General features: G+C 39.2%; 1 protein-coding gene across 3 annotated transcripts in view; it reads left to right on the top strand.

The window, feature by feature from the left end:
- Positions 1-8,192, top strand: part of apaf1 (apoptotic peptidase activating factor 1) — a 49,432-nt gene extending 41,240 nt beyond the window's left edge. For all 3 annotated transcript variants that reach the window (XM_051688347.1, XM_051688346.1, XM_051688348.1), the window contains one exon: positions 7,140-8,192. In XM_051688347.1, the coding sequence (XP_051544307.1) occupies positions 7,140-7,298 (159 nt within the window). In that variant the 3' untranslated portion in view covers positions 7,299-8,192. The remainder of the gene's footprint in view (positions 1-7,139) is intronic.
- Positions 8,193-13,729: the final 5,537 nt, after the last annotated feature.

Below are 13,729 nucleotides of genomic sequence, written 5' to 3'. Positions count from 1 at the left end.
TCTGCACGGGACAAAAATATTTCCTTTAGGAGAAGAGAAATGGATGAGGAGGTCAGCCAGGATATTACACCTTTACTGGAGAACAGGCTCAACTGCAGTATATCACACTGTCTCACTCTCTTTACCACACAGCTTTGTCCGTCCTCTGGAGGGTTATGCTGTGGTTTGGATACTCATAGTAATTTACACACATCAGCTCCAGGGCATCCAGACCATCACCTCCACCAAACACAATGCTTATATCATAACACTTTATTGCTCAGAGTCCCACAACAACATTCAGCTGCAAATGAGATACTCTGTTTCCATGGTTTGTCAGATAACAGTGTGAAAACAAGCTGTTTGATTATGTTTTATAGATGTACCTACTCTTGGGACCATGGGTCTCAGCAGAGGGGATTTGGTCGTGCTTTTGGGTCTAGTGTGCGAGTTCAAAAGTAATTCCACCAGGGAGAGTTCACCTCCCACTGCCATAATGGTGTTTTAGCACAGACTCAAGAGTTTATACCCATCCACAAGACAAAGAGTGATTTAAAAGAGAAAAAAACAGAAACCGGAGGGAGAGATTTGGAAAGAATTGATCGTTGTTGTGGAATATATGCAACTATTAAAGGAATAGTTCACCTAAAAATCAACATTCTGTCACCATTTACTCACCCTCATGTTGTTCAAATCATGTATGATTATTTTGTGGAACACAAAACAAGATATTTACAAAGTCCGCCATCTTGGCAAATGTTCTGGCCAACAATTTTGTATTGGCATGCAAGTAATTCATATCTATTTGAATGCGGGAAGACCAAACCTTCAAAACTGTTTACGCTTACGTTTCCACACAATATATATCAAATTACCAATGCAATCTTACAACAATGGCATCATAAATTTTGCTACCTCGGATCAAATTATAATGCTAAAAAGTTGTATTTTTCAGGCTGGTCAAGCTACTACACTTAAAACAACTTCAAAACTAAGTAAAAAAAGTCCTCTACTAAAAAGGCGATTGGCTCTGAATGGTGGGACATTGTTACTGATATTCAGGGCTGCAGGTAGGAACTCTTAGGGGTTTGGGGGGGTGTTGCGGACAGTTAGCCATTCAACATGCGCTATCCAGACGTCTTTTGTGATTGCGCACTGTCTCAGTGTTTCTATCTGTGTCTCCCTCTAAATGCATTTAGATGCGCTCTACAATATGGAATAGCATTTCTGTGAAACCCCCTCCCCCCAGAATAAGGCCCTCCTCAAGCCCAGGACAGGAGGTCCAGTTGTACCCCCTTATCAGTGGCCTGCTGATATTTAGCAGAATTTCAAAGCTGCTCTTTTCAGTACAAAAGTTGGTGGTGATCAGTGGCTTTCAAGCTCCAAAACAGACAAAATAGCAACATAAAAGTATCCATACAACTTGTGCACTATATTCCAAGTGTTCTGAAGCCATACAAAAGATTTGTGTGAGAAACTGACTGAAATTTAAGTTATAAAGTGACATGACAGTCAACAATTGATAATGAATTTTCATTTTTGGATGAACTATCCTTCACTATTAAAATCTTTTATGCCTGTCTCTGCATGCACATGCACCTCCTAACTCACATCTGTGTATAATATGTTGTCAGCCTTTGGCCATTGAGAAGACCATGAGTTCAGATGTACCTTTAACAAATCTGCATGTACGCCACCTCATAAACACTCTCTTTAAAACCTGAGCATTGTCAAGACAGAACACCATGTGTAAACCCAGCAGAGATTTACAGCAGAATATAGATTGAAAGAGAATCAAGGATTTAAAAGTCCACAAAATTTTAATGCCCATAATAACTCTACTGTGGCTTTATCTGTTTGATAGTGATGTGAATTGTGACCTACGGACACAAGCACACACATACATACTGGTGCTATGGCCCAGTGGTGTTGTCATGACTCCTGGAAGATAACCTGTCTGTGTGTGTTTACACAGGAAAAATCCTATGGAGGGTTGACAGTGCAGGATACACCCCATTTCACACAACAAACACACACACACACACTCACTTTGACCAGTAGAGGATTCCTCTGTAGAGAAGGGAGAACAGACCACAGACAATGAGTAGAGGAGAAAGAGAAAGATGGAAAAGGCGAAGACAAATAGAGTGAAGAGATTGTAGAAAATAAAGAAAAGAAGTTGTCTGTACATCAGTATTTCAGCCTTTGGAGTCTCAAATAAATAATTTAGCCTAGAATTACAAGGAGGATTACCCTTGTCGCTGAGACTATTAAATGTCATATGGCATACTTTCACACTAACAAACTCATTTCTCTTCTTTTCTTGTCTGCTTAGGGGTTGATGTATTGTGCCTCAGTTCTGCATTTTTACTAACCCACAGTGTTCATTGTCTATGCTAGCTTTTGCTTGGGCACCATTTCAGAAGAAAACAATTTATTAGCCAACCCTTTAAAGTCAAAGTGAAATCAAAATAGTTTTCCTCTAGGGCCTGGGTAGCTCAGTGGTAAAGACGCTGGCTACCACCCACCCCTGGAGTTCGCAAGTTCGAATCCAGGGCGTGCTGAGTGACTCCAGCCAGGTCTCCTAAGCAACCAAATTGGCCCGGTTGCTAGGGAGGGTAGAGTCGCACAGGGTAACCTCCTCGTGGTCGCTATAATGTGGTTCGCTCTCGGTGGGGCACGTGGTGAGTCGTGTGTAGATGCCGCGGTGGATGGCGTGAAGCCTCCACACGCACTATGTCTCGTGGCGCTCAGCAAGCCACGTGATAAGATGCGTGGATTGACGGTCTCAGACGCGGAGGCAGCTGAGATTCGTCCTCTGCCACCTGGATTGAGGCGAGTCACTACGCCACCATGAAGACTTAGAGCAAATTGGGAATAGGACATTCCAAATTGGGAGAAAATCCAAAAAATAAAATAAAAATGTTCCTATGTTCTCTAGGGCATGTCACTCGACTCTACAGCTCCTTCAGGGTCAGAGAATGACAGCGGACCCCTGACTTTCTGACCCCTTTCTGCTTTTATGTGTGAAAATGTCACATCTCAGTAGGAGATTTTCAAGTTTCCCTGCCTTCAGAGATAAAATTCTCCCTCTGTGTGCAAAAACACAGCTCTATTTTTCGCTGTTATCATTCATTCAACACACTCTTCCACCCGGAAAGATTTGTTTTTCATCTTATACCTGAACAATCTCCCCTCTACACCTAATTCTCTGTTTGAGACTCTGTGGTCCTGACAAGTCTGGTTCCCTCCCTTAGAGATCTTTCTAGATTTCTTCTCTACCAAATGGTCTGCTTTTATCCACCCTGCCTTTCTCTCTCTTATTATATATTAAATGAACCGTCAGACAGGACCTGTTCGATTTATACTGACTACGCCAAAATAATGATGCTTTCGGTCAACCAAAGGACACTCGGAGGAACTTTGGCCTTCATTACAGATTCTTGATGTCTTTCTCTGCTGTCTTGCATTATGATGCGCAATCATGCATTTGGAGATGATTAGAAGAATAGATGGACTAGAACAAGGTCAGGTCTGTCTTTATGTCTCTCCAGACTGTATTATGCTCAACACTATCTCCGAAATAACAAAGAGCGCCGCTCGTAGAATAAAAGACATGAAGAGAGGGAGGAGAAAAAAATAAAAAACAAGTGTGGAGAAAGTGAGATGTGGCCTTAGGTTAGTCAATAATTTAAATAGGTCCTTTCATAGTGACATTTTCCACCGGGTTGCATAATGGCACTTCTTTGATTGTTCTCTTGGTCTGCATGGGCGTGTAAGCCGTGAGTTTACATGTATTTATATGCTTCACGAATACTAGAAGCTCCTCTGATACTTATGTCCCCAGATTGTGAAGTTTATAGTGTTTAAAAGTGTTGATTAGACAGAAAAGAGCTTCTCCATCTGCTATCTTGTTTAGTCCGTTGTCTTTATGCTGATGATGGCAGGGTGGCTCTGGCACTGAAGTTTCAGAACTGAGATGCCGTAGAGGGTTTTTTTTTTTTTTTTTTTCTCATTTGAATTCCATTCATTTGTTTCAATAATTTAAATAGGTCACCTATGAGAACTTGTTTTAAAACATCAGTTCGTATGCAGCCTGTGCTTTCATTTGATACTGTTTACGCATTCTGATCACTACAGGCCCAAAGGGTCTTTTCACACTGCGCTTAACCCAAGGTTAACGTCTTTTAAAACCCTGCTTTTAACCCCAGGTAATGCAGTGTTTCACACTTGTAATTTTGAGAGGGGTATAGCACCGCTTTTAACCCAGGGTTATGAAACCCAGCTCTGGAGCAGGGTTAGCACCACATTTGCTATGCTATAGGTATTCAGTGTGAAACGATGTGGTGATGGAATGTTTCAGAAAGTTTAGCAACACGTAACCAATCATATAATGCCTCTACTAATATTCATGCACTTTGTACAGTCACTGAAACTTTCCCTAACTTTCATGTGCTGTTTACATTCTCTGTCAGAGATGGCAAACGCTATAACTGGCATCATGAAGAGACGTATTTCAGTGACGTATTTCAGAAGATGAAAGACAAACAGAGCTGATTTGCTTGGCAACATTTCCACAGATAAATAAGAGCGTTAACCGGGGGTTTACAAATGTAGAGTGTAAAACTTTGGAACGTGAAAACCCAGGATTAGTTATTAACCCATGGTAAATTATGAACAGTATGAAACAGGATAACCCAGGATTCCGTTTACCCGGGGTTAACGATTACAAGTGTGAAAAGCACTAAAGTTTCTTTCACCCACACTGAGCACTTTATTATGAACACTCTGGTCCTAATAAAGTGCCTGACATGGTCTTCTGCTGTTGTAGCCCATCCACCTCAAGGTTCAACATGTTGTGCATTCTGAGATGCTATTCTGCTCACTACAATTGTACAGAGTTGTTATCTAAGTTACTGTAGCCTTTCTGTCAGCGCGAACCAGTCTGGCCATTCTCCGTTGAGCTCTCTCATCAACAAGCCGTTTCCATCCACAGAAGCTCACTGGATGTTTTTTGTTTTTGGCACCATTCTGAGTAAACTTGACACTGTTGTGCGTGAAAATCCAAGGAGATCAGCAGTTACACGAATACTCAAACCTGGTACCAACAATTATTCCATGGTCAAAATCATTGGGATCACATTTTTCCCCCATTCTTATGGTTGATGTGAACATTAACTGAAGCTCATGACCTGTATCTATATGATTTAATGTATTGTACTGCTGCCACACAATTGGCTGATTAGATAATTGCATGAATAAGTAGGTGTACAGGTGTTCCTAATGAAGTGCTCAGTGAGTGTAGATCAAATATAGTTGAAGTTATTTATCCATTATCACTCTCTGCTCTCTTCATGACAGTTCTGCCAGGAGGATACATTATAACAGCCTGTCTACACGTCGCATCAAAAGCATATCCTTTCCATTATAATCATTGATGCTGTCTACATTGGAAGCTTCCGTTGCCTATCATGCTGCATTGACAGTAGACCAATGTCCTGTTCTATTGCTGTCATAAATTGTATTAGTTACATACTGTATTTAAATATCTTCTGACTGTTACATTAAAGCCAGCGCGTGGTGGTTTTTGCCTCTGTCCTACTAATTAAAATCATCTTTTGTTTATGACCACATTCATATGTAGTTTTGGTAACAATAGCATTACAATATTAATTGTGTAATAAATAATAATGTTTATACCAGTGGAAATAAAGTAGGACAACCATAGCTAAAGTCTACTCGAGCTTACAGCTGATTAGAATATTTGTTTATTTCAGTGCTTCAAGTGAAGACCACCTTGTGCCATTGCATCATGTCACATCAACCAATTCATCCGCTGTAGATGGTGTTAGAAAAGATAGAGCAACCTGAGTCAGAACAGTCTAAAAGTCTGTGCCGAGTTTGGTGGATGTAGCTTAAAAGCTCTAGAAGTTATTCAAAAAAATTGTGTCTTGGTTTAGGGATTTTGGAAAAACCATAATCAGCTTAAAAGTGTAGAACAGTATGTTTGCAGGTTTCCCGAACACTCCCTCCATTTTTCAATTGTCTGTCCACAGTAAGCTGGGATATAAGCAAGTATTTTAACATTGAAAAAATACACACATCACCTATTCTCCATATTTTGGTAAATTTCCAGTGGTTTTTTTAGGCAGTCTGTTGTTGAGAGAACAGGAAATGGGTGTTCCAAACATATCATGATCACAGCAAATAATTCAATGACACCAGCACCATCTGTGTGGGCACGAATGGATGACTCCGTTGTAATGGAGTTTTCAGCCTAACTTTGTATATGTGTTGCCCAGAGGTAACTCTCGCCCTTTTGTGCTGACCCCATTGCATTTTTCAAACTGTAGAGGCACAGCAAAGTCTATTTTAACTGAGACGCCAGGGCTTCGGGGATGGAAAAAAAAAATATATGACTGAAGCAATCTGCTGTAACTGCACACAGCGATTATGTCCCTTTCTGGCTGTTCTATATTAGGAGATTTGGTACACTGGGCAACAGACTTTTTGAAGGTGAGTAAATTACGACAGAATTGTCATTCCCTTTAAGTTGTGGAGAGTCAGCCTGATAAATGCAAATGAGAGCCATTAATTCACTCAAAGGGTTGCATGATTAATGAGTCTGTTGGGGGGCTGTGTTTGTGTGTCTGCATGTGGAGGCTGTAAAAACAGGCACAGTGGTTCCAGACATCTGTTGTTGTTGCTGATGGTTTGGCTGGTAGCTGTGTGGTGGCCTTATTTTCTCAGCGTGCTGAAGTTACAACAATTGTGCTACTTAGCCACTTTACCCCTCCAGTATTCAGACTTATTTTGCACATCTGTTAACATGCTTTCTACAAGATTTAAAGGGACTCACCCCACTGTCTGTATTGGGTTATGTCAGGTTTTAACATTTCTATTTCCATTTATGGTCTTATCCAGACCGACTTGTAATTTAGAATGTGATCTTTCAGGAAAGAAGAGTTTCCTATACAAATACGTACAAGTGTGTGTGCACTAGTACAGGGGTATTCAAACTGGGGGCTCAAGCCGGCTCATGGAACATTTCTGAGAAAAAAATTATATGAAATATATTGAAATGTTAACTTTGGTTTTTACCAAAGTTGGTATTATTATGGTTTCATTCTGCTTGCTAAATTTATTTTTTGTTATTGCAGTGGTGGAGCGTGGAGACTGGAGAGGCCCTGCAGACATTCTACACAATGGGAGCCAGTCTGAAGAAGATCCATGTGTCACCTGACTTCACCACCTTTATCACCATCGACAGCATCGGAATACTTTACGTTTTACAGAAAGTGGAGGGAGGAGGGATCTAGGTCTTTTTATGATTTTAATTGTTCTATATGTGTATGTACAATCCTGGAAGCATATTTAAATCATTTTAATGCACTTAAGTTTAATATTCATGCACACGAAGAACAACGTTTTCTATCGAATTCAGCCGTAACATTTGGTTATGAGCTTTTGAAAATTACCTGCCTTATGGGTGTGTCTTTGTTTCTTGCCATCGTAATTGAATGCAAGTACTCCATGACCCACATTAACAAAACACGTTCTGGCATATTCATATATATATTTTTTTTTTCCAAGAGATTATAAGCAAACCTGTATTGGTTTTCCTCTGAGCCCATCCATTCCAACTGATGCCTCAATGTCTCTAAAAATATATCTGAAACAAGCACATCTTTGGTTATGTGCCTTAATTTTTTACAGTTTTGTACAAGGCTCAGGTTTGATCAGGGATTTGTCAGAAGCATACTGACTGGCTTTAAAAAGGCTTACCAATTAAACCTGGCCTTTGAGGTACACTGTGTGTGTATTTAAATTGTCTGAACAGGTGCACTAAAAACCAGGATTTAGCACAGTAGGTGGGTAGGCAAGTTTTTTAGTAAGACTTATGGGAAAAACACAAAAAGAGGAATCTGACATTGCTACTTTCTAAATTAATGTTATTGTGTTTATGGTGCTTGTAAGATAAATGGAAATTCTGTCACTATTAATCACTTAAGATGATTAGAATGGCATGGGGGTGAGTAAATGACAGAATACACATTTTTAGGTGAATTATTACTTTAATAATACATGACAAATCACATGTCACCCTGTTGTACTCAGGCAAAATAGTTCATCCACTGTCTTTTTTTTATTTTATTTTTTATTGTTATTACATGATTGTTAAAATGTAATTTTTAAAACCCTTTTCAATGTGATTGTTGATGTTGGTCTTTTTCACTGGTTTCTTATGACATTCAATTTGGTGTACCTGAGGATTAAATGTCTTAAATGTCAACATCTTGCAAAATATCAGTTTAGAAATGCAAAAAAAAAGTTCAAATGCAAGGCAAAAAGCTAAAGGATCAATTATAAATGTGAGAGAGATGTGGAGAGAGATTAAAAAGGAGAGGGGGCAGAGGGCACTCTAATGGTTGGCATTGCTGACACAGCAGTGGTCACGCTCCGTCTGTTCCTGACACTTCCTGTTGGCAGTTGGCTGATTCGAGCAGACAGCACACTGTCACATCCAAATGACATTCTCAAACTGAGCTCTACTCAACACTGTACACTGCAGCTTACAGTCAGAGATTGAGCAAAGCATGCAAAATCTGATGTGTATAATAATATGGGTTATATTTCAAATGTTTCTGGGAGGACTTTCCTAATCCTATGATGTTATGGTCTTTTATCTTTTCAGAGTGGGCTGTGTAGGAGAAGGCAGTGGAAAAATAGACAAAGCAAGACCTCAAATACAGTTCATTGTATAAAGCAGTTTTATCAGCACTTCAAGTAATGTTTTATATTAACAAGTCTGGTGGTAGAAGCAATATTGTATCATAGGAATTTGAGAGTTTGAGTAGGAAAACTTACCAGTGTCCTTACTGATGGCAAGTAATTAAACTGCATGATTGATTGTTGGTCTTTAAAGAAAGGAAAAAGCAAGAACTCACGGCAGCTGTACTGCACAATACACTATTGGGGACCTTGAAAACTTGGCTTATGAGACAGGTAGCAAGAGTACATCAAAGTTAAAAATTTTAGCATCTTCTCTAGTAGAGAGTTTATTCATTAAAGCTGGGAGTTCAAATTTAGCTGAATTCAAGACACTTAAATGCATTAAAAAAGCTTTAATGTTCCATAACTGCTGCTGGTCATTGCTCCTGCAGCTGGGGGGGGCCAACCCACAGTCCCCCCCCATTTTCTCTGGGTGCACCATTCACTCTCCACCACACAGTAACACTGCTCCATTCATCATAGCACTTTTATTTCTGAGATCTGGCTGGGATTTGAACCAGCAACCTCTGATACCTTAAGGCAATGCTCATACTAGTAAGCCACAGATCTCTTGCTTCTCAATGAGAAAAAACTTATACTTCACTATTAAACTAGGAAGTCTAAAGAAAAACATAAGACTAAATAGCGAAAGCGTGTTGGAGGATGTTGGGTTTGAACCGGCACCCTCCTACACCGTTGAGCAACGCTCATATCACTAAGCTACAAAACACTTGCTACTGAATGTGAAATAACTTATACTTCACTATTATAAGTATACTATTGAATAAGTGAGCATGAAGATGCCACACCTACAATCCACACTACCCAGTTGCCTTGCTGCGTGTGGTGTGGCCTGTTGGTTAAGGCTTTTGCCTGAGTGTAGGTTTAAATCATGCAAGAACTGATCGACCTTGTCCTTGAGCAGGTGGATTATTCCAAAAAATTGCTGTTGAGCTTTTTTATATTAATTGCTTGGCTTAAATAAATATACAGATATTTATTCATTACATAAATAGGTCTCTATGGCCATGATAAATCAAATAATGAAGGTGTCATCAAACTATTTCCATTATTGTTGGTAGTACCATACTGTGAAGTCACGTTCGATGTTTTACAGTAGGTTATTTATGTTGGTGAGAGCTCTTTCATGGCCTCTTTTATGATGTTAAAGTCTGGATTGAGGTATAAGAGGCTGACCACAAATCATTTTTATGTAATCCTGCTAAAGTTTCTGGAGCCCCTTTATGGTATACAGTGATCAATTTCGGTCTGGACTAATGCTCTGTCTCCCTCCATCAAAGCCCTTGTCCCTTGTTGTGCAAAATTTACTGCATTTCCCATAGGTCTTTGACAGGGCTGGGTTTGAATTATATCACACTTTCCCTCAAACACCCTCATCTGCAGTGTGAACATGATTTTGATGTAGCGTGGGGGTTGTTTCTTTCTCGCGTTTTCTCTTCCTTCTCAATTTGTCTTTCATTACATTCTCAAATCTTATTTTCTGGTTAAAAGTGGGTGGAGGCTGAGAGAAGACATACACACAGAAGATATTTCTCAAACTGTTACATAACCCATTGGAGCGTCCTCCAGTCAAAGCCACCTACAGTCAAAGTCTGCTTTGTTGAATCATGTTTTTAGCCTTTTGTGGATGTAACGAAAACTGATGGTTGGATTCAGTAGGTGATGTTCTCTTCTATTTCCAGCATGAATTGATTACTGATGTAGTGAGATCATTTATCTTACTGGATGCTTCTGAACTATGCATGTCCCATAAACTGGTTGCATGGTTTTGAAAGCATGTTAAGGAAGTAGAGTATTTTGATTTAACGACAAAAAAGAAAGAAGCATTGAGCAAAATTTTCAGGTATTATTATAGAAATTTGCCTGAAAAACATATGTGGGAAACTGTGGAATGGATTTAATGCTGATGTGCGTTATTTGTCTATGTAATATATACCTATAAGTCAGCTAAGTAAGCTGTTTGTAGGCTGATTTCACCTAAAAGTGCAACAAGGTGTCTCGGTGATGCTATCATAACATTCATCTCATTGTTTTGAGTGGCCCATCCAATCCGACACCGCAACATTGGCTCGACCAATGGCATAATTTTGGGGCAGGACTATCTGTTTGCACAACCAACAGAAGAAGAAGAGAGGTTTCTGGAATGTTTAAATGCAGCATTTATTTTTTCAATGCTGTTTGATGATGCTAGGGTCACAGAAATTACTCACTCCATCTATAAATACTGTATAATAAAATGTGTTAAATGGAGCTGAGGGTACTAAATTCTTATTGGTAGCTAATAATATTAAGCCAAAAATTTTAACATGCAAAAAGTTTGGAAGTTTATGAATTATGGCCATTATACAGATTGCATTCAGGACTACTCATAATATAGTTAGAATATGATTACACTTTAATCGGATTGTATTCCTAGTTTGTATATGAATATGATGTGTAAAAGTTTTTTTTCTTCTTCTTCTTCACATATTCTGGCCAAGAACCACCTGCTTAGACAGGTAGAGTAGGCAGGTAAATCCAGCGTTGAAAACGCATTCAAATAATAGTGCAGAAGTCTCTGTTAATGGTTTAATAAGAGTAAATTAAATTAACAAAAGTGATAAATACTAATGGGGAATGTGGTCTGTATAATTTTGTTTTTGACACACAATTTATTTTTTCTACTATATCAAAATGTCAAATGTTAATATGAGTGTACTATCTCTCTCCACATGGAATGTAAATGGGTTGGGGCACCCCATAAAAAGAAGGAAGGTTATTTCTTTTCTTAAACGTAAGAAGTATGATATAGTGTTTCTTCAAGAAACACATCTCTCCCCGCAGGAAGCTGAAAAAATTGGGAAGATATGTTTTTTTTAGTGCTGGCTCAAGTAAGAGCAGGGAAGTCATTCTACTGATAAGTAAACATCTACAATTCAAATGTCTCAAACAGATTAAAGATAAATTAGGAAGAGTAATTATTGTTTTAGCTGAAATTCAAAGGCAAAGGTTGATTTTTGCTAATATTTACGCACCTAACGCTGATGATCAGGGCTTTTTTATAGATCTTGAAGGGATGCTGCAAACCGCTGGCACCCCTCATGATATAATATTTGGAGGAGACTTTAATCTTTTGATGGACTCAGTCCTTGATCACAGTGAAGCAAAAGTATGTAAGCCCCCTAGAGCAACATTGACGCTTCACAGGATGTGTAAAAATCTTGGTCTTACGGATATTTGGAGACTTTTGAACCCATCTGGTAGGGACTATAAATTTTTTTCATCAGTCCATAAGATTTATTCAAGAATAGATTTTTTTTATTTTTTATATCCAAATCCCTCATTTCATCTGTTGTTGATTGCTCAATTGGAAATATCTTAGTCTCAGTTCATGCCCTGGTGAGTTTAGAGGTGTTGCCATATACAGAGAAAAAGAAATCATATAGTTGGCACCTTAATGTATCCCTTTTGCAAAATCCTGATTTCCAACAAATGTTAAAGACTGAAATCAATGTTTATATGGAGACCAACTGGTCCTCAGTATCCTCTGTGGGCGTGGCTTGGGAGGCACTTAAGGCGGTTCTTAGGGGTCGGATCATACAGTATGCCTCATTCATCAAAAAATCCAAAGCACGAGAACTTGTGGAGTTGGAAGAAAATATTACAAATGCAGAGGCAGAGCTGAAGTGCTGTTTGTCATCTGATGGCCTCAGAGAATTGACCCGATTGAAATACAGATACAATACTATTTTGTTGTGCAAAGTGGAGTTTTGGCTATTCAGGGCAAGACAGTCATACTTTGAGTCGGGGTACAAAGCAGGAACACTTTTGGCTAGATATATAAAGCAGAGAGAGTCTTTTTCTACCATTCCCTCAGTGAAATCTGCTGGTGGTGAAATATTTACCTCGGCCATTGATATTAATAATGCTTTTAAAGAATTCTACTCTGATCTCTATAGTTCCATATCTTTGTCGACTGATGAAGATATTAGAAACTTTGTGGAACCATTAGAACTCCCTAAACTGACGACTGACGACTCTTTATTCTGAGATAACCTTGGAGGAGCTTGATGAGGTTATTAAGGCCTTACCTACAGGCAAGGCTCCGGAGCCTGATGGCTTTGCCGCTGAGTTTTTCAAATCTTATGCTACAGAACTGGCTCCACTTTTGTTAGAAGTTTATACTGAATCATTAAAGAATGGAACACTTCCGCCAACCATGACACAATCCCGGATCAGTCTGACTCTTAAAAAGGACAAAGATCCAAGTGAGTGTAAAAGTTACCGATCCAGTTAGATGTAAAAAGTTTGTCAAAAATTCTGGCTAATCGATTAAGTAAAGTTATGACATCTCTTATACATATAGATCAGGTGGGGTTTATTCGAGGCCATAGCTCCTCTGATAACATTAGACGTTTCATCAATATCATGTGGTCGGTAGCGAATAAACAATCTCCGGTCGCTGCCATCTCACTTGACGCCGAAAAAGGCGTTTGATATGGTAGAATGGGATTATCTTTTTAAGATTTTGGAAATGTATGGGTTCAGGAGTACTTTTATTGGTTGGATTAAGTTACTTTATAGACACCCTGTAGTGGCAGTACAAACAAATGGACTAATTTCAGATTATTTTACTCTGGATAGGGGCACTCAGCAGGGTTGCCCTCTTTCCCCATTATTGTTCTGTCTTGCCCTGGAACCATTAGCAGCTGCAATAAGAAAGGAGGATGATTTTCCAGGGGTGATTGCGGGAGGTATGGCCCATAAGCTTTTGCTTTACGCAGATGATATTTTATTATTCGTCTTTGACCCCACTAGATCTATGCCTTGCCTCCACAGAATTATTAATTCCTTTTCCAAGTTCTCAGGATACAAAATCATTTGGTTTAAATCCAAAGCTTTGGCTTTGACAGCGTACTGCCCAATAACGGGTTTTCAGCCGGGCGCCTTCCAGTGACCCAAACAGGGAATTAAGTAT

This window comes from Myxocyprinus asiaticus, chromosome 45, assembly GCF_019703515.2.
Source record: "Myxocyprinus asiaticus isolate MX2 ecotype Aquarium Trade chromosome 45, UBuf_Myxa_2, whole genome shotgun sequence".
Lineage (NCBI taxonomy): Eukaryota > Metazoa > Chordata > Actinopteri > Cypriniformes > Catostomidae > Myxocyprinus > Myxocyprinus asiaticus.
The sequence above is the reverse complement of the archived record's forward strand: the minus strand, read 5'-3'. Positions and strand labels throughout refer to the sequence as shown.